This window comes from Arabidopsis thaliana, chromosome 2 (genome assembly GCF_000001735.4).
Source record: "Arabidopsis thaliana chromosome 2, partial sequence".
In the NCBI taxonomy this organism is placed as follows: domain Eukaryota; kingdom Viridiplantae; phylum Streptophyta; class Magnoliopsida; order Brassicales; family Brassicaceae; genus Arabidopsis; species Arabidopsis thaliana.
In genome coordinates, this window is record NC_003071.7 from 18,339,925 (window position 1) to 18,358,780 (window position 18,856).

At 32.4% G+C, this 18,856-nt stretch overlaps 3 protein-coding genes and 1 long non-coding RNA gene across 8 annotated transcripts; all 4 read left to right on the forward strand.

Annotated features, from left to right (window-relative positions):
- The first annotated feature begins 677 nt into the window (after positions 1 to 677).
- Positions 678 to 4,003, forward strand: BGLU15 (beta glucosidase 15). 2 transcript variants are annotated; one of them, NM_130008.3, is made up of 12 exons: positions 678 to 1,191; positions 1,277 to 1,346; positions 1,591 to 1,649; positions 1,734 to 1,809; positions 1,915 to 1,992; positions 2,201 to 2,288; positions 2,367 to 2,622; positions 2,723 to 3,053; positions 3,142 to 3,173; positions 3,272 to 3,374; positions 3,457 to 3,553; positions 3,640 to 4,003. In NM_130008.3, the coding sequence occupies exons 1-12, from the start codon at positions 1,042 to 1,044 to the stop codon at positions 3,818 to 3,820; spliced, it is 1,521 nt and encodes a 506-aa protein (NP_181973.1). In that variant the 5' UTR covers positions 678 to 1,041; the 3' UTR covers positions 3,821 to 4,003. The 2 variants fall into 2 exon arrangements, with proteins under 2 accessions (NP_181973.1, NP_001325181.1); NM_001337086.1 differs by lacking the exons at positions 678 to 1,191; positions 1,277 to 1,346; positions 1,591 to 1,649; positions 1,734 to 1,809; positions 1,915 to 1,992 and having other exon boundaries at positions 2,153 to 2,288; positions 3,640 to 3,925.
- Positions 4,004 to 6,381: 2,378 nt separating this feature from the next.
- On the forward strand, positions 6,382 to 10,102 carry BGLU28 (beta glucosidase 28). Of its 2 annotated transcripts, NM_180085.4 has the most exons (13): positions 6,382 to 6,719; positions 7,147 to 7,216; positions 7,340 to 7,395; positions 7,555 to 7,630; positions 7,732 to 7,809; positions 7,884 to 7,971; positions 8,066 to 8,321; positions 8,413 to 8,528; positions 8,618 to 8,835; positions 8,931 to 8,965; positions 9,082 to 9,184; positions 9,270 to 9,378; positions 9,503 to 10,102. In NM_180085.4, exons 1-13 carry the CDS (start codon positions 6,576 to 6,578, stop codon positions 9,900 to 9,902), a joined length of 1,749 nt encoding a protein of 582 aa, NP_850416.1. In that variant the 5' UTR covers positions 6,382 to 6,575; the 3' UTR covers positions 9,903 to 10,102. The 2 variants fall into 2 exon arrangements, with proteins under 2 accessions (NP_850416.1, NP_001324080.1); NM_001337087.1 differs by lacking the exons at positions 6,382 to 6,719; positions 7,147 to 7,216; positions 7,340 to 7,395; positions 7,555 to 7,630; positions 7,732 to 7,809 and having other exon boundaries at positions 7,841 to 7,971; positions 9,503 to 10,090.
- Positions 10,103 to 10,883: 781 nt separating this feature from the next.
- Positions 10,884 to 11,591, forward strand: AT2G09525. The gene has a single exon (NR_140553.1). It is a non-coding gene; the product is annotated as an other RNA (long non-coding RNA).
- A 2,670-nt stretch (positions 11,592 to 14,261) lies between these two features.
- BGLU29 (beta glucosidase 29) lies at positions 14,262 to 18,755 on the forward strand. 3 transcript variants are annotated; one of them, NM_001125052.1, is made up of 13 exons: positions 14,262 to 14,477; positions 14,998 to 15,067; positions 15,185 to 15,240; positions 15,336 to 15,411; positions 15,501 to 15,578; positions 15,685 to 15,772; positions 15,888 to 16,143; positions 16,325 to 16,443; positions 16,537 to 16,754; positions 16,862 to 16,896; positions 16,993 to 17,095; positions 17,268 to 17,376; positions 18,126 to 18,755. In NM_001125052.1, the coding sequence occupies exons 1-13, from the start codon at positions 14,334 to 14,336 to the stop codon at positions 18,544 to 18,546; spliced, it is 1,773 nt and encodes a 590-aa protein (NP_001118524.1). In that variant the 5' UTR covers positions 14,262 to 14,333; the 3' UTR covers positions 18,547 to 18,755. The 3 variants fall into 3 exon arrangements, with proteins under 3 accessions (NP_001118524.1, NP_850417.1, NP_001078056.1); NM_180086.1 differs by lacking the exon at positions 18,126 to 18,755 and having other exon boundaries at positions 17,268 to 17,557; NM_001084587.1 differs by lacking the exon at positions 18,126 to 18,755 and having other exon boundaries at positions 16,862 to 17,095; positions 17,268 to 17,557.
- The last annotated feature ends 101 nt before the right edge of the window (positions 18,756 to 18,856 follow it).

Below are 18,856 nucleotides of genomic sequence, written 5' to 3' on the forward strand. Positions count from 1 at the left end.
GTGAGTTTCCTAAGAAACAGCTAAACAGTTATCGGTGATCGCTAAAACCTTTCACAGTTTGATAAAGTTTTCTCCTGCTCTAGTTTAATTTCATCAATTTTGGAATAAATTTTATTTAAATTATTTTTGGCTTACAAATAAATTTGTATTGGACTGTTCTTGTAAAAATTAAAACTTTTGTAATGAATAGTTGTTAAATATAAATATTTTGATAGTTAAATTATTACTAACTATTAAGAATTTAGTCCATATTTAATTTAATATGAACTAAATTCTTTGTTTTTGATCAAAAAACTTATAAAATTAAACGTGGAAAAAGATCCGATCCTCTCAAACCAAAACAATGACTTGGTTCGTCACATTGAAAATCAAAGAGAGTGTTAATTAATTTATTAAATATATCATGTTAGGTTTGATAAATAAAATTGTTATTCTGACCGACAGTCCAAATCCCAAACGCGTTCCAGACTACACCAACCTGTGAAAATAAACGTTTAAAAAAGAAAGAAAGACTCAAAGAAGTAAAACAAAAGTAATTAATTAAAATTTGAAATAGTAGCCGTTACAAGAAACTTGTCGATATTTGTATCAAAAGACGTTTTTACACAAAATGACGAAAACTGGACTTATCAATAAAACTAACACGTCTTCACGTTTCCTTGAGAAATTAGCACATCTAAGTAAATGTCTACACGACGTGCAATGATGCTTTTCTTTCTCTAATTTTTTCTTTTTAATAATGACTCAGCTACTTTAGATTTATTTTTGAAAAAATTCACTCACGTTTTATCATTCTTTTCCTATTTTGATATAACTTGATAAGGTCATTTTTGAATTTTCCGTTTACTAATTAAGAAAATTAGAATATTTTATCATACTCTCTTTCTCTTTCCCTCTATCAGATCATCTTTCTCAAATAGCTCTATTTAGATATTCACATACATATCCAGTTGTGATTCTCTTCCTTATATAAACCTCCACTTAACTCATCTTCTTAAAAACAAAACTAAGATTGAATAATCATAAAGAAGAAAACTAAGAATGAGAGGTAATTATCTTTCTTTGCTAGTAGTGCTCATTGTCTTGGCCTCCAATGATGTTCTTGCCAACAACAACTCTTCAACACCTAAATTAAGAAGAAGTGATTTTCCTGAAGATTTCATTTTTGGATCTGCAACATCTGCTTACCAGGTACTTTTTAGTTAGTTTTCTTACAAAAAAAAAGGTCCGATCACTGGTTAGAGAATTTATGGGTTTTTTTAAAAATACTTGGTAGGTCGAAGGAGGTGCTCATGAAGATGGTAGAGGACCTAGTATCTGGGATACCTTCTCTGAGAAATATCCAGGTTTTTATTTCTAATCTCATTGTTTTTTAATGATCTAAATATGAGTGTTTAAATTCAAGATCCGTGAATTTAGTCTAGACGTATATTTGTGAATCTGTTCATATGAAAAATGGATTGATCACTGGAGAAAGGATGAGATTTGGAAAAATAAGTAAAATGTTAGTTTTTGATTGCTCTGTTTTTGATTCTTCAATGAGATTATAGTTAATAAAGCTGGAATTAATGCTTTATTTTAATTTTCCAGAGAAGATAAAGGATGGTAGCAATGGGTCTGTTGCAGATAACTCTTACCATCTTTACAAGGTTATTTTCCATTATTTCCATTGGCTACATAACCAGTCACATTCTTTGATTATCATTATTAAGAAGAAAAAAAAAACGTTGCAGGAAGATGTGGCGTTATTGCATCAAATTGGGTTTAATGCATACAGATTCTCAATCTCATGGTCGAGGATCTTGCCTCGTAAGTTATCTAAACGTTTTATCTTCTTCTTCTTTGAAGATTATTCACACATGAAAATTGTGTTTCTCACTTAGTGCCAAAATTTACGAGTTTTTTCTTGTTTAGGTGGGAATCTAAAAGGAGGAATCAACCAGGCTGGTATTGACTATTACAACAACTTGATCAATGAACTTTTGTCCAAAGGTAAAAGACATAATCTAATACAAGCTAAAGTAACGCTCTCTGTTTCATATGACTTTAAATTAAGCTTTTAGTATTAAAAAAAAGGGACGAAAACATTCTAAAAAGTAAGCTTAACACAAATTCGATCTGATTTATACTAAATCATTTTTCTTCCACCCTTCAAATTAGGATACATGCACTACAGTAATTCTTATGTAATTGTTTACAGGAATTAAGCCTTTTGCAACCATGTTCCATTGGGACACACCACAAGCCCTTGAAGATGCTTATGGTGGATTCCGTGGTGCCGAGATTGTGTAAGTCCTCAACCTTAGTAGCCATTACAATTAACAGGACAGATCAGACTAATTTTATTTTGTTGTGTAATGAAATAGGAACGATTTCCGCGATTATGCGGATATTTGCTTCAAGAATTTTGGAGATAGAGTGAAGCATTGGATGACATTGAACGAGCCATTGACAGTGGTGCAACAAGGGTATGTTGCAGGTGTAATGGCTCCAGGAAGATGCTCCAAATTCACAAACCCTAATTGCACAGATGGAAATGGAGCCACCGAGCCTTATATCGTTGGTCACAACCTCATCCTTTCTCACGGAGCCGCCGTCCAAGTCTACAGAGAAAAATACAAGGTTAGAAAAGAAAAAGATGATGTTTCTTAAGCATCAAGTTACTGAAATAGACAACGTTACTGAAAAATATATATATGCAATCTTAAATGTTATTTGATAGGCTTCTCAACAAGGTCAAGTTGGTATTGCTTTGAACGCGGGTTGGAACTTGCCATATACAGAATCACCGAAGGATAGATTAGCTGCGGCACGAGCCATGGCCTTCACATTTGACTACTTTATGGAGCCGCTTGTGACGGGTAAATACCCGGTTGATATGGTCAACAACGTAAAAGGCCGCTTACCTATATTCACTGCACAACAATCTAAGATGTTGAAAGGCTCATATGATTTCATTGGCATCAACTATTACTCTTCTACTTATGCAAAGGATGTTCCCTGCTCCACCAAAGATGTTACTATGTTCTCTGATCCTTGTGCCAGTGTCACAGGTTTGTTTTCTTCTCATCCAATTTTTTTATATTCTTTTAATACTTTAAACTAAATTAACGAGTCCAAAATCTGTGTTTGTCAAATCAGGTGAAAGAGATGGAGTTCCCATTGGTCCAAAGGTACTTGTTTTAGACACAAACAACTTGCAATGGTTATCAATATTTGCGAACTTATTCAAACTCAAGCGCTAAGCTATGTGTGGGGTTTTATTTTATAGGCTGCATCAGATTGGCTTTTAATATATCCAAAGGGAATTCGTGATCTTGTGCTCTATGCAAAATACAAGTTTAAGGACCCTGTCATGTACATAACTGAAAACGGTAACTCACACAAACAATTGCTTCAGTTCTTGATACATATATTCCTTTAGTATCCTAATGACGTATATAACAATCTTTGTAGGGAGAGATGAATTTAGTACCAATAAAATCTTCCTTAAAGACGGTGACAGGATCGATTACTACGCTCGACATCTCGAAATGGTTCAAGACGCTATCTCGTAAGCATCTTTTTATATCTAGTGTTAAGACTCCCAATTCGAAATAAACTATCATTCATATTTATGTAATTATGTTGCAAATGTAGTGTTGGAGCCAATGTGAAGGGATTTTTCGCATGGTCGTTGCTAGACAATTTCGAATGGGCAATGGGATACACGGTCCGGTTTGGACTGGTTTATGTGGATTTCAAAGACGGATGTAAGAGATATCCCAAGAAATCAGCTGAATGGTTCAGAAAGTTATTGAATGAAAAGAAAAACGATTGATGATGATGAGATATGTATATTTCATTATATTAGTTTCTCTGTTACTCTTGAGAGATTTATATATTTTTTCCCCCCTTTGGAAATAATGAGAAATGGTTTTAGCTATTTTCACAACGAAACCCGATTGATGTATAGCTGATGGAAATCATCTTTCGATGTAATTACGTACGTTTTATAAGGAAACTTAATATTAAACTTGTTGAAAAAGTTAAAAAAAAAATAGAATGTGAAAACGATATAGGCAAAGAGTATGTAACATCTACAACTTTCAGCATATATCAATTTGAAAAAAAATGTTCAATCTTTAAATTTTTGAAGAATCTCATGGTTTTCAAAGATCATCATTTATGGTATTATGAGTTGGATTATTGATATTTTTTTAAAGATTGTGATGGTCCCATTATTGATTATAGCATGTGAGATGTTGACAGAACTGCTATAATGTGTAACAATTATTCGCTTCGATGTGAGAATATTCTATTAATACGCATTCAAATAGAAAAGCCCAGTGAATATGAAACCACCAAATATAAAAGCCTCACAATTTATTTATTTATTTTAGGCTCTGAATTTTTTTATTTTCTTATTATGGTAAATCGTCTTTTTTTGTTAACTTTGTCTCACATTCCCTTAGATGGCAAATTAGCATCTTACTTTACCTGAATCATTTAACTTGAACTGAAATGTTAACGTTAATGTGTTCCAAACTTTCAATCTCAAAAACCAATTTAGTAATCGTTCAAGCAGAATTTGTATCAAACTTTTCTTGTGTATCAAACAAAGAAAAAAAAGAAAAAAAAAGAAAACTGACGTTATTTCTTTTTTCGTTTTGAAAAAGTAAACTTACGATGACGTCATTTCAGGAGGTTTAAGCTTCAACTTTTCCACTAATTTCGAATCATTCGAAGGTTTAACCGTTTAAATACATCTTTTTCTCACACTAATTTCTAAGTTACTACTACAATATTATTCTCTACGACCCCACCACTAACCACTATTATCCGAACTTCCGAAGGAAAAGTTCGTCACGCCGTCTGACTTTAGAAAAGCACAAAGAGTAAGATCTCAACTAGTCTCTCATGCGTGCATAGCAACAACGTAACAAGAAGTCAGTAAAGGCGGACTCTATATGCGAACTTAGTACCTGAATCTGATCCAAAGACTTATGCACGGTTTGATGTAAAATCAGTAGTCTAGTCGATTATTTTTAGTGAGTTTTAATTAGTAATAGCTACATAAATCCTAAGTTCAAGTTACGACTATTGGTTTACGCTTTCGCATATATTATATTAAAACTGATAGAGGAATATCAAGATCGAGAAAAGTTTGTTAGAGAACAAAAGCAACAAACTCATTCTCATTCATTCTCTTAATCAAAATGATTACATTTCCCTCTCTTATATAGTATGATAGTTAACGAGACATTAAGCCAATGTTGAATACACGGTTTACATAAACCGATCTTAATCGATTCTATACTCTAATACATTGCGTTGGTAGCTCACATGACATAAGATTACTTTATATTATTTAAATCATTCTGAACATTATCTTAATGGGCTAAGCTTTCCCAATTTGACCATGCCCAACTTTTTAAGAGAAGATATGTTTTAAAATTAAATTGCGTATACAGATTCACTTGACGTCACTAGCCACGTATAGTACGAACTTATGAATGAAGACATAATTGCAACCATATCCAAACTGATTAACTATACTGTATCCGTATGTATAACACCTACAACGCCTGCTTGTAAATCATACAGGAATGAATTTAAGTATTTTTTATATCTTCGTTACCAATACCATATCAAATACATTATGTGGAAAAAATTCAAGGCACATGTTCATCCACCAGCGAATAAAAGGAACAATATCTTTCTTTGTGGATATTCAAATGCAGGATAATTCACATTCTTTCATATTTGCATTTTTAAATACATGGAATTAATCTTTGATGTCATTTCCTTGTGGAATCGGAATTGGATGTTTTTGATAAGCATTTCATAATTTCAAAGATTAATTCCAGAAGAAAACGAATTTTTAAAAAAAACATTTATCTAAATTTTCAATAACTAAAACTCCAATTCCTTTGGGATAAAATAAAATTCCAATTCCACAGGAAATCAAAAACAAAATCGACAAAAAGGGTTTGGATTGTAATGAATGTTACACCGCAACAGCCACGATATGAACAAAGTCCGTAAAAGGGAACGTCAGCTTTTTCGAACGTGAAAGTTGTAAGCGCTCCAGAGTGTTTTACATGCAAAAAGGGTTTTCGACAGTACTGAACATAGCCAATTTTAAGACCACATTCAATCTCCACTTGTCCAAGTACAAACACACATGCATAGACACTAAGACACACACTTATTTCTATAGATTAGAATGTAAGCAGTGATCCCGACCACATTCAAACACGAAGATGAACAGAAGCTAAGATACGGTCTCATTTGGGGGTAAAAAGAAAAGGAAACCAAACTTGAATTCTCTTCCTTATTTAATTATATTACTATACTTCTCTTCATTAGGGCAAATCATTGTTTAATGTTAATTAAGTTACTTTATGATAGTAATTACATACTAATATGAGTATAAGAACATACCTTTCCACGTAGACCAACAACGTCACGAGACTAAGCTCTATATATAGGAGAAGAGAAATGCTTAGTTTGTTACAACTACAAATCTCATCTTTGAAACAGTTTGAAGAAAATACATAACACTTTTAAATTCCAAAACACAAAAAAGGAATATGAAGATGCATTTTTTCATCCTCCTTGTAATAACCTCATGGTTGTCGGAGAAAATTACTTCACTTCCTCCTGATTCTCGAGTATTCGATCGTCATGGTTTTCCCGATAATTTTGTTTTTGGAACAGCTGCATCAGCTTTTCAGGTAATATTTTAATTGGTCATTAACTAATATGAAACCATCGATTCTTTTTAGATCATTATAAAACGCAGTTGTTTACTTGTTATGTACGGACTTAATGATATATAGTTGTGACGTTGACAAATTAAATGCGGAATCTAAGATTCGTACGTACTCGTAGGTCTAATTCCCCTTGATGTGGAAGTTCATATTCCAAGAATTGAAAACTTAAATGCGATATAATTTAGTCAGCAGCGCCGTCTTATAAATTGTTACGACTAAGATGACGTTTTTTTTGACGTGGTTTTTTTATTCCTCACCTTTTGTCTATGTTACAATGAATAATAAGTATAACAAATTAATGATATTTGTAATATTGGAATTTTTTTATTTTTCTAAGAAAGATCAACTCTCACTCAAAATTAAGCTTGTCCATTTGTCCTTTATGTAGTACGAAGGTGCAACAAGCGAAGGTGGGAAATCTCCATCTATATGGGATTACTTCAGCCACACTTTTCCAGGTCTCTTTTATATATAATAATAATAATTATTATTATTATATTCCGTACAATTAAAATGTTTACTCTAAAATTGTATCGCTACACATATATTAATGACGTCTAATAGTTGTATTCCAAATGCAGAAAGAACCAGAATGCAGAATGCAGATGTAGCGGTCGATTTTTACCATCGTTATAAGGTAAAATATTGGATGCCAGACGATATTCTTTCTTTTGATTTGTAACTTTTTCCTGTCAAGGTCGATAAATTTTATTTTTTTTGGTAAAAGGTCGATAATTTTTTTTTGGAGCCATTATGTAATTTTCCTAATTAACTGAACCAAAATTATACAAACCAGGATGACATCAAGTTGATGAAAGAGCTAAATATGGACGCTTTCAGATTTTCGATTTCGTGGGCTAGATTAATACCCAGTAAGTAAATTTACATTATTACTATATACGTTCAATAAAAATTAATATCTATTTAAAGATTTTGGTGAATCTCTGCTTTAACTTTTGGTACTATTTAAAAGGTGGAAAAGTAAAAGATGGAGTAAACAAAGAAGGTGTAGAATTCTATAAGGCTCTTATCGACGAGCTTGTTGCTAATGGTAAGTTAACTAATCAAAGATATTATGCGTTATAATATCTTATATTATATGTTCTAATGAACAAACATATGCAGGCATTGAACCATCGATGACCCTCTACCATTGGGACCATCCTCAATCACTGGAAGACGAGTATGGTGGTTTCTTAAGCCCTCAAATAGTGTAAGCGAACTTAGCAAATTGATGGTTATATTATATCATTAAGATAGATATAAAAGAAATAATATTAACTAATATTTTTAATTCTCCTAAACAGAGAAGATTTTCGAGATTTTTCAAGAGTGTGTTTTGAAGAATTCGGAGACAAAGTTAAGATGTGGACTACTATAAACGAGCCTTATGTCATAACTGTTGCGGGCTACGACACTGGCAACAAAGCGGTTGGACGATGCTCGAAATGGGTGAATAGTAAGTGTCAAGGTGGCGATTCAGGTACTGAGCCTTACATTGCATCACATCACCTTCTTCTCGCTCATGCCGCAGCTGTACAAGAGTTCCGAAAATGTAACAAGGTGGATTATTGAAGCTTTTAATTTAAATAATGTATTTCTGATTAGTTTCTGTTTTGATTTTATATATTAACCAATATAATTTGTGTGACAGACTCAAGACGGTCAGATTGGGATAGTGTTATCTCCTTTGTGGTTTGAGCCTTACGACTCTGCTTCTCCTGCCGACAACGAAGCTGTTAAACGAGCTCTTGCCACTGAACTAGATTGGTATAAGTTGTTATATACTTTAGATAAGTAATGTTATCTTTATAGTAATCATAAGATATTTATTTATATTTTTCGAATGTGTGTATCAGGCATTTAGATCCAGTTATTCACGGAGATTATCCAGAAATGATGAAGAAACTTGCCGGAAATAGATTACCTTCGTTCACTCCAGAACAATCCAAAATGTTGAAAAATTCATCGGATTTCATTGGAATAAACTACTATACAGCGCGTTACGTTGCTCATATTCCACAAGCCGATCCTGCTCGTCCGCGATTCGTAACCGATCATCAGCTCCAATGGCGAGGTAAGATTGCTAATGTTAACATCCGTACGACCATTCTCTTTGTATGAGATTCAATAAAATTCCTAAACTAGTTTTTTTTGTCTGTTTATGAACAGTAACAAATCACAGTAATCACCAATTCGGACCAGGGGTACGTAACATTTTTGACTAGTTTTGTTACAAAATCAACGTTGCAATTATTTTTACTTTTTATTAATTGATCCAAAGATTCTAATAAGAAGATAAATGCTTGTTTTTGAAAAACAGGAAGATCGAGGCATACTTCAATCACATCCTGAAGGTTTACGAAAAGTTCTTAACTACATCAAAGATAAATACAACAACCCTATAGTTTATATCAAAGAGAACGGTAAGAATATTTTACGAATTTGTTTTTTTTAATCTATTAATTAAACAGTTTCCTCTCTTTGTTAATTGCCAAAATATTTTTATAGGAATTAATGACTACGACGACGGTACAAAATCACGAGAGGAGATTCTCAATGATACATTTAGGATAAGCTACCATGAGGACCATCTCCAACAACTCCAAAAAGCTATAATGTAAATCCTGGTCCACACTTTTACGATAAAAACACAAGATTTTAAACTATGAACTGATCAATAATCATTCCTAAAAGACCACACTTTTGTTTTGTTTCTAAAGTAATTTTTACTGTTATAACAGAGAGGATGGGTGTGACGTCCGAGGATATTACGTGTGGTCTTTACTAGACAATTTCGAGTGGGAACATGGATATTCTACTAGATTTGGCGTGTACTATGTTGACTACGACAACGATCTCACTCGTATTCCCAAAGATTCCGTTAACTGGTTCAAGCAGTTCCTCGATGTAAAGAATAAAGAAATATGGGATGTGTCACATAAAGAAAGGTATAATAAGACTTTTGATGATGTAGAAAGTTTCGAGGCATCTGTTGGTTCGATTCTCTATCTCATGACGAACAACATATCGAGGAGAGAAGAGGAAGAAAGAGATCAATGCGCTTTTGGGAATCTTAATGATCAGTCCGGTCTGTTGTTGGAATCATATAATTCTTTCGGATTTTTAGAAAACGTTTGGTGAAAGTTAGACGACCTTTTAGATGTTCAATTTAAATTTTTGAGTTATCGTCCATGAAGAAATCTGTTGAATGGAAAATGAAAACTAGTAATGTGAGATATGTATGTATAATAATTAATTTATAGTTTTCTATTCTTCGATTTCTTAAAACCCATATATAGCAGAACTTTCGTTGATGAATGACAAAACCCATTCCGAAACTGAGTGCCAACTCTAATTTAAACGTTACCACTTACATATACTAGAGGAATAGTGAAAATTCCGACCCGGATCCTAGCCGGCAGATAAAGATTCGCAGTCTGAAACATTCATGCCGGTCATATCGTGTGACTGAACCTCCCAAAATTTACCAAAAGTCTGAGACGGTAAATTTTATGGATTGAATTGGATATTTATGTAATATGATATTCTATAATTAATTAGGAATTGTTATGTGTATAATAATAATGATTTTGTGGTTTTATAATTTTCTAAGGATTTAGAAATTTATATGTATTATGAAATTGCGTTAGGTTAGTTTGTATTTTGGAATTAGATTAAGGATTAAAATATTTGATTAATAATTATACATGTTATATAGTATATATATAAAGTTAATTTAGAGGGTTTTTCACGGATCGATCGATTCGAATTTGTTCTGCCGACAAAGAGAAGAAGACGTTGATGAATTCCACACAAGCTTAGGCCTCCTCTCTGATGTTTTTACTTTTGAGATACCGGTGAATTCGTTAGCATCTACAGAGCGTGTAAAATTGTTCATCGGTGTGAGTTCTCTAACCTCTGTTTTCTCTGTTTATGTGATCTCTGTTTTGTTCATCTATTTTGTTCTTTAGTAATAGGTGAAAATTTCCAAGTAGTAGCACCAGTTGAATGCACTATGAATGAAGGAGAGGAGATAGGGTTAGGGTGTTTATTAGCTCTTTTTGCAGAATCCAGAAACTTAACTTAAATGGTTGAAAGTTGCAGGATTACAAGATGTTTTCTCTTACTAAGAAAATATGGACTATGATTGATTTGTGGTTTCTTGGGGAGCTATCTACCATCATTCAAAATTTTGATTTTTCTTTTGCAGTTTCCAGTGGTCTAAATGATTCAGATGGAAATGTAGTCTCTTGAGTTGTTGGACAAATTAATGGTCATATCTTTTGAGCATCTTGAATCCTGTCAAAATGCTGGTCGTTGAGTACATGAGATGTCTTGGCTTAGACTCATTTTGCTTTCATCTGCAGTTCCTGCTGTTTGTTATATGTGTGCTCACTGTATCCTGAAAGTTGTGGTGTGAAATTTGCCAGTAAGTTGTTTGACATATTTCTCGAGTTACTAGCTGAGTTTCATCTTATCATCCGTCGCATTGGATAATTTTCACTCTCTTTCTCACCCGTTTACTTGTCAAATCTTGAAGCTTTTATTTTATCTCTTTGAACTTCATCTACTTGTCCATGCCTCCATGGTGAAAATGGTTATCACAAAGACGATGAGGATGAGCTTTTTGCTCAAGTCATAGTGAATGGACATACAGACAGTGAAGGAGGACTGTGGTGTTGACGTTGTTTTTGATAACGAGGTGAGCAAGAATGTCTATTACTCCTAAACACTCCTTTATGTGCGAAATAGAGAGGCTCTTGAAAATACCTTCTAGAATCAGACCATTAACTAGTCCTCATGAATCTCTCTGACTCTGGTGGTGGGAAGGCAATTTTGTAAGCTAGGGTTCTTAATGCAATCTCTTTGCAAGACTCTAAATTCTCAAGTTATTGAAAACTTTTGGCATGAATTAAAGTTAGAAATCGATCGTAGACTGAAGACTGAAATTAGAATGTTTAGGTCTGATTTCTTTTGGTTGAGTAGAACTCAAACAGAATAAATTTTAGAGAATGCTATACATTTACGTCTATAATGATTCCATCTCTTTAGTCTTGAGCATAGCTAAAAGTCTATCAAACTTCATCTCTCATCAACAAGACAAAAACATTCATCGCTATCTTCAGAACAACTTTGAGTGGTGCGAATTTTGGTGGCAATTTCTTGACCACTTTCTTCTCTTTGTATTTCTTACCAAGCACTGAAGCTTCATTAGCGATAGAATTATGCTTAGATATTGAGGGCCATAAGCATAAACTTGACCTGTTTCCTTTCTAGAACCGAGTCTAACACCACTAAAGCTAAGAAGCTTCGTAAGTCAGATTCTAACACACTATTGCTTAAACTTATTGAATCAATTGATTTTTTTCATAACATAACTACGAAGTTAATGGGTCCTAAATAATTTTCGAGAAGATCGATCATGCACCAAATAATAATATCTAACCATCCAATTACGATAGGAAAAAACACATAAGATAAATTCTCATATATTCTTAGGGATTATTTAGCCAACTTAAGTTAGTAGTTTACCAAAGCGTAGTAAGTCAAAAAGTTTTATGGAAAACTTGGAATGCGCAAACTTGAGGGTGAGTACCAAACAAAGAAATATGGCCATGAAAGGAAGTAAGATATATAGTACCAAAAACAATTATTTGACGCAAATCACCTTTCCTTTCTCTAATTTTCAACTATATTAAAGAAAATTATATTGTCATCAATCTTTGAATAAACAGTTAAACTAAAACTTTAATGTAAAATAAAATATCATAAATACACTTTGTTTCCTATAAAAGTTATGTGTAATTTTTATACAGATGTTCTGTATTATGTTAGGAAACTAATATTACCTGAATTGATTAGTCTAATTATTATATTTAATAGTCATCCAAAAATAATAGAAAGCACTAGAGAGTAGAGAGAGTGTCGACCAACACAAAAGAAAAAAAAAAAAGAGAAAAAGTGGTTAAAATTGTGATGTTGGCAAATAGACGTTATACTGATGTGTTCGGATCTCTTATATTAATGGCTAAATAAATCAACGGCCGTCCTTATAAAAGGCCGTAAAAACAAAAACAAATTTGAGGATAGCGACATTTCAAGTTTCGAGGTATGTAACGTAAGAGTTCTTTAAAGGAAATGGAAAGTAACGTAACAATTGCATAGATTGCGATATAGTATAAGATTCGACTACATCTGTCAACATATTTATTAGGTCTATCTCTGGCGTTACACATCACACATGGAGTCTAAAATTACTTTTATTTATTTTGTAATAAGAACAAAATTATAAATGGATATTAAAACAAGAACTTGAAATCCAAACAAAAAGTAATATTGTATACGATGAGATAATTAATATGTTATGATTCTAATGTTTTAAGGAATATGGTAAACAAAAAATTCTTAAAAATTCATTAAAACCTATGTATATCAGTATATTTAATTAGTTTTTTCTAAATATAATGATAATTATAAATATAGATCGTGTCAAACTAGTTAAAACCCGATAGTCAGACACTCAAATACTCATTTGGTTCAACAAATAGGGTACGTATATATTTATAAAAAAATCATTTAGTTTATATATTGTCTATTATTTGTGTCTTATTCTTTTTTTTTCAATTTTAATATTACTTCAATGCGTGCCAGTTCAAAATCTTACCTATAAAAGGATTACGACTACATACTAAATCACAAGTAAAATAATCGCATCGAAAATCTTTTTTATTGTGCTCTTCGTCTCTTCCACGGTCGTATCGAATTGCCGTTTTTTCACTCTCATCAAACTGATACAAAAAAATTCCAAACTTCATTTTTCTTTGCAACTGCGAAACAAAAGCTTTTTGCTCTTTCTTAAATTAGAGTTACAAATCCAATCGTGAAACAAAACTTTTTGCTCTTGCTTAAATTAGGGTTACAAAGTCCGATCTTAAATAATATAGATATTCTGTATCTATTGAATTATACCACTTTAATTTTCAATATTCAAGTAAGTTTTTTTCTTTCACAAACACTATTTATATTATTTATATTAAATTATAGACTCTTCGCTAGAGAAAACTATTCAGGAACTGATGTAATTACATAGAAAAAAGACTATTTCGAATCCAAACTTTTTTAGGTAAGCAATCTAGTCGAGCATTAGAACTACGAAAAATAAATTTAATACGGTAAAAAAAAAAACTAAATATCGATTCCAAAAGCTAAAAATCACCATTTCAGTAACTAAAACCTCCAATCCCACTTCCACCAAACCTCCAATTCCACTTCCACCAAAAAATAACTATTCAAGTAAAGGGCTTGGGTAGTAATGAACGGCCACGATTTCATCAAAGTCCGTAAAATCAGCCTTTTGAACGTGAGAGTTGTAAGCATTTCAGAGAGTTTTACATGCAAAAAGAGTTTTTGACCATAAGGATCTACATTTCCACGTAGATCAACGTCAAGTCACGAGACTAAGCTCTATATATACCAGTAGAGGAGCACATTGTTTGTAACGTCTACAAAATTTAGCTTTTATCACTTAATTACAAAATCTTTAGAATCGAAAACCAAAAAGAAAAGAAAAAAATGAACGTTCAAATTTTCATCCTCCTTTTGATAATCTCATGGCTTACACCGAAGATTACTTCTCTTCCTCCTGAATCTCAAGTCCTTGATCGAAGTAGTTTTCCTGATGATTTTGTTTTCGGAACCGCTATATCGGCCTTTCAGGTAATTTAAGATAGTAACTTTAACATGCATTAACGGAAAAGATGGTAACATGAAGTCGGTACTCGAGTTATTTCAAAAGTTTTGATGTTTTGTTCAGCCTAGACTGATACAATTGATCCTTCACTTTCTTATAGAGTTATAGTTGTGAGACGTTGAAAAATAATACGACATTCTTTGTAGCCGTATATAATTATCAGTTCCTTTTCGATGTCTGAATATTCAAAGAAAAAACAAATGAGTCTAGTAGGACTGGTGGCGTTTTGGACTTTTAGTGGGTCCCTCTAAACGAGATTGAATTTTGGATCGACCATGTAGCTTCATAAGCTTAGATATGATCATAGGTTGGCTCCAATCCGAAATTTCCAATTAACAGAAAGAACAAAATTTGAAAAAATTTAACTAAGATGTGATATTAAGTTCTCTAGCTGATTTGCTTCTCCACCTTTTTTTATGTAGGCATATAAAATATTCTCTAATTTGTCTATGAATTAATTTAGCTAGTAATTTATCCATTATGTAGAGCGAAGGTGCAACAAGCGAAGGTGGAAAATCGCCAACTATTTGGGATTACTTCAGCCACACCTTTCCAGGTCTCTTTAAATTTTAATAATTATTTTTTTTGCTCGGAATTTTTGTAACAATTATTATATATATATATTAGTGGCTAATAGATGTATAATGAGTTATATATAATGTTTGAAATGCAGAAAGAACCAATATGCAGAATGCAGATGTAGCCGTCGATTTTTACCATCGTTATAAGGTTATTATAAATGGTTTTCGTTATTATTAAGAACCCAATTATTAATATTTTGTTATCTACCTAATTATTTAAATGACCAAAAATCATTAAACTAGGATGACATCAAATTGATAGAAGAGCTAAATGTGGACGCTTTCAGATTTTCGATTTCGTGGGCCAGATTAATACCCAGTAAGTGTAGTTACATTTTTTTTTTTCTTACTCAAGAATGTATTTTTTCCTATGTTGATATTATAGTTTAAAAAAAAAACAAATTAAAGGTGGAAAGGTAAAGGATGGAGTAAACAAAGAAGGTGTACAATTCTACAAGGCTCTCATAGACGAGCTTATTGCTAATGGTATTTATCAATCAATTAATTAAACTAAACTTCTCTAATCAAAATTAACTATAGTATAGGTATGGATGATTTTATATTATATGGTTTGGTGGGTGAAATTGTGTAGGCATTCAACCTTCGGTGACTCTCTATCATTGGGACCATCCTCAAGCTCTTGAGGACGAGTATGGTGGTTTTTTAAACCCTCAAATAATGTAAGCCAAATAAACAAAATGTTGCAGTACACACTATTTATTGGTTATTTCATACATTTACATACACGCACTTAAAGGAAATTATAACTAACTGTTTTTCAATTCAATTAATCAGAGAAGATTTTCGAAATTTTGCAAGAGTTTGTTTTGAAAATTTCGGAGACAAAGTTAAGATGTGGACAACAATCAACGAGCCTTATGTTATAAGTGTTGCGGGCTACGACACGGGCATCAAAGCGGTTGGACGGTGCTCGAAATGGGTGAATAGTCGGTGTCAAGCCGGTGACTCGGCCATCGAGCCTTACATTGTATCACATCACCTTCTTCTTTCCCATGCTGCGGCAGTACAAGAGTTCCGAAATTGTAACAAGGTATACTATATACACATTTTTTCTATCATATATAACTCACATATATACACATTAACTATCGAATTTGAATCTGGATTACACGGCAGTGGTCAAAAATATACAAGTTCATATCTAATGGAAATATTTTGATGATATTGTTTAATTGTATTAAGAAATAAATCAAGTGTGTTTCATGGGACAGACTTTACAAGATGGTAAGATTGGGATAGTGATATCTCCTTGGTGGCTTGAGCCTTACGACTCTACATCGTCTGCTGACAAAGAAGCCGTTGAACGAGGCCTTCCCTTAGAACTAGAGTGGTACGTTATCTTTTATAATTAAAGTGATAATTATTTATATGTTTTGGGATCATAAAAATTATTTACATAATATTCTGAATGTTTTTGTGTTAGGCATTTAAATCCGGTGATTTACGGAGATTATCCTGAAACAATGAAAAAGCATGTCGGAAATAGATTACCTGCTTTCACACCAGAACAATCAAAGATGTTAATAAATTCATCAGATTTCATTGGAGTAAACTATTATAGCATACACTTCACCGCTCATCTCCCTCATATCGATCATACTCGACCTCGATTCAGAACTGATCACCATTTTGAGAAGAAATGTAAGGTTCCAAGCTAAAATCCATTTTCTTATATATTTTTTTGTATGAATAAATTCAAGTGAAACTCGTAAACTAAACTACTTTTTTTATACATCACTTGTGAGCAGTAATAAATCGCAGTAACCACGAAACTGGACCAGGAGTATGTAACATTTTAATCATTTTTATCCCCAAAATTTTGAAATGTTTTGACTAAATTATTCAGTACTATATCAAGAAATTTTATTTTTCCTTACAGGATGATCGAGGCAAAATTCACTCGCATCCAGAAGGTTTGCGAAGAGTTCTGAACTATATCAAAGATAAATACAATAACCCTATCGTCTATGTAAAAGAGAATGGTAAGCAAGAAATAATATACTGTACCTTTTTTATAGTATCAACAGCAAATGATTTTATTTTATTTTTTGGTAAAAAAAAAAAGCAAATGATTTTTTACGTCTCTTTAGATAATTTTTAAATTGAATAATTCTTCTTTTTCTAAAAGTATTATTTGCTAACTTATTTTTGTAGGAATAGATCACTACGATGATGGTACAAAATCGCGGGAAACAATTCTCAAGGACACATTTAGGATAAGCTACCATCAGGACCATCTTAAACAAGTTCACAAAGCTATAATGTAAACTCCGGTCCACAGGTTACGTATAAATTGAAAGTCTGATTGTTTTAAACGCAAAAAATATAATGCGTTTACTAGTTTTTTTTTTTTTTGTCAAAATCATTTTGAAATTGTAAACGCGAACAGAATTTTATTTTGTTTACGTCTTATAATTTTCAATTGATATTGATAAAAATCTACTAAAATGGTGTGTTCTCTTTTGAAAATCAAAAGTATACACAATAAAAATGTAAATCTAGAAAGATAAGCCGCCCCAATTTAGAGATTTATCAGTCCCTTTATCCATCTACCAATTTTGTTTTTGTAAATAATTTATACTTTAAGGTATTTGCAGTAGATGGCATTAGAAATGATTTTTTTTTTTTCTTTTTTTTTTTTTTTTTTTTTTTTGTAGCAGTGAAATGATGATAACTAAGAAAAGGTGAGACTGTGAATTACTTTGAAATGTTTTGGACGGTTTTACACATGTGATATGTCATTTTACTGTTGCGTCAGCATGATATTTTTCCATAACATTGTTGTTTTTCCTATTGATAAATTGAGGCTTTGATTCCTATCATTGAAGTTTTGCATGATGCATGCACAGTTTCTTTCCGTAACATGTTACATTTTTGTGTGGTCATATAATATTACATTAGAGTTCTAGATTAATATTTAAACATTATGTTAACAAAAATACCAAAGACATATAACTTTAAGCATATATTCAATTTATCAAAATTAACTCGATATTTTGACTCTTCTAACAGAGAGGATGGGTGTGATGTTAGAGGATATTACGTGTGGTCTTTATTCGACAACTTCGAGTGGGAGCATGGATATAATTCTAGATTCGGTATGTACTATGTTGACTTCAAAAACAATCTCCAACGGTATCCTAAAGATTCCGTCAACTGGTTCAAGAAATTCCTCAGTAGACCGGTGGTAAGAAGTGAAGAAACAGAGGATGAAAAAGTATGCAATGTGTCACGCAAGGAAGAAAAAATTAATAAGGCTTTGGATGTCTCAGAGGGTTTCAAGACTTCAGTTGATTCTATTGTCAATCTCATCAAAAACGGATCGAGAATAGAAGAAGAAGATGATGAAGAAGAGAGAGATTTCTGTGCTTTTAAGAATCATAATGATCAGTTGGGTTTCTTTCTGAAGCTACAGAACTCATTGGGATTCTAGAGAACCTTTTTGAGGACGATCGAGACTCTTTAGCTTTTCTAGTTGTGCGTGTTTTAGTAATCTATGTATAGTAGTACCAATAAGGGAAATATCTAGTCGTCGTGAGTAAGTAGTAACATTCGTGATTATGGGTTTTTAATCACGTGAAACTCGTAAAGTGTATATTATGTTCCTTTTATTTTTGAGACTGAATCATATGAGATTTACTGAACCAAGAATCCGACGAAAGCCAATGAAATAGTCGATTTACATACAGGTCTTGGACATATATTGGGCCTTAGACCAATAGAGCACGACAGTTTATTACCGC

Coding starts and splice junctions, on each gene's coding strand:
- BGLU15 (NM_130008.3), top strand. CDS start 1,042: ATGAGAGGTAATTATCTTTCTTTGCTAGTAGTGCTCATTGTCTTGGCC. Junction 1,192..1,276: donor CTGCAACATCTGCTTACCAG/GTACTTTTTAGT, acceptor AATACTTGGTAG/GTCGAAGGAGGTGCTCATGA. Junction 1,993..2,200: donor CAATGAACTTTTGTCCAAAG/GTAAAAGACATA, acceptor AATTGTTTACAG/GAATTAAGCCTTTTGCAACC.
- BGLU28 (NM_180085.4), top strand. CDS start 6,576: ATGAAGATGCATTTTTTCATCCTCCTTGTAATAACCTCATGGTTGTCG. Junction 7,217..7,339: donor CTTCAGCCACACTTTTCCAG/GTCTCTTTTATA, acceptor TTCCAAATGCAG/AAAGAACCAGAATGCAGAAT. Junction 8,529..8,617: donor CTTGCCACTGAACTAGATTG/GTATAAGTTGTT, acceptor TGTGTGTATCAG/GCATTTAGATCCAGTTATTC.
- BGLU29 (NM_001125052.1), top strand. CDS start 14,334: ATGAACGTTCAAATTTTCATCCTCCTTTTGATAATCTCATGGCTTACA. Junction 15,773..15,887: donor TTTTTAAACCCTCAAATAAT/GTAAGCCAAATA, acceptor TCAATTAATCAG/AGAAGATTTTCGAAATTTTG. Junction 16,897..16,992: donor ACCACGAAACTGGACCAGGA/GTATGTAACATT, acceptor TTTTCCTTACAG/GATGATCGAGGCAAAATTCA.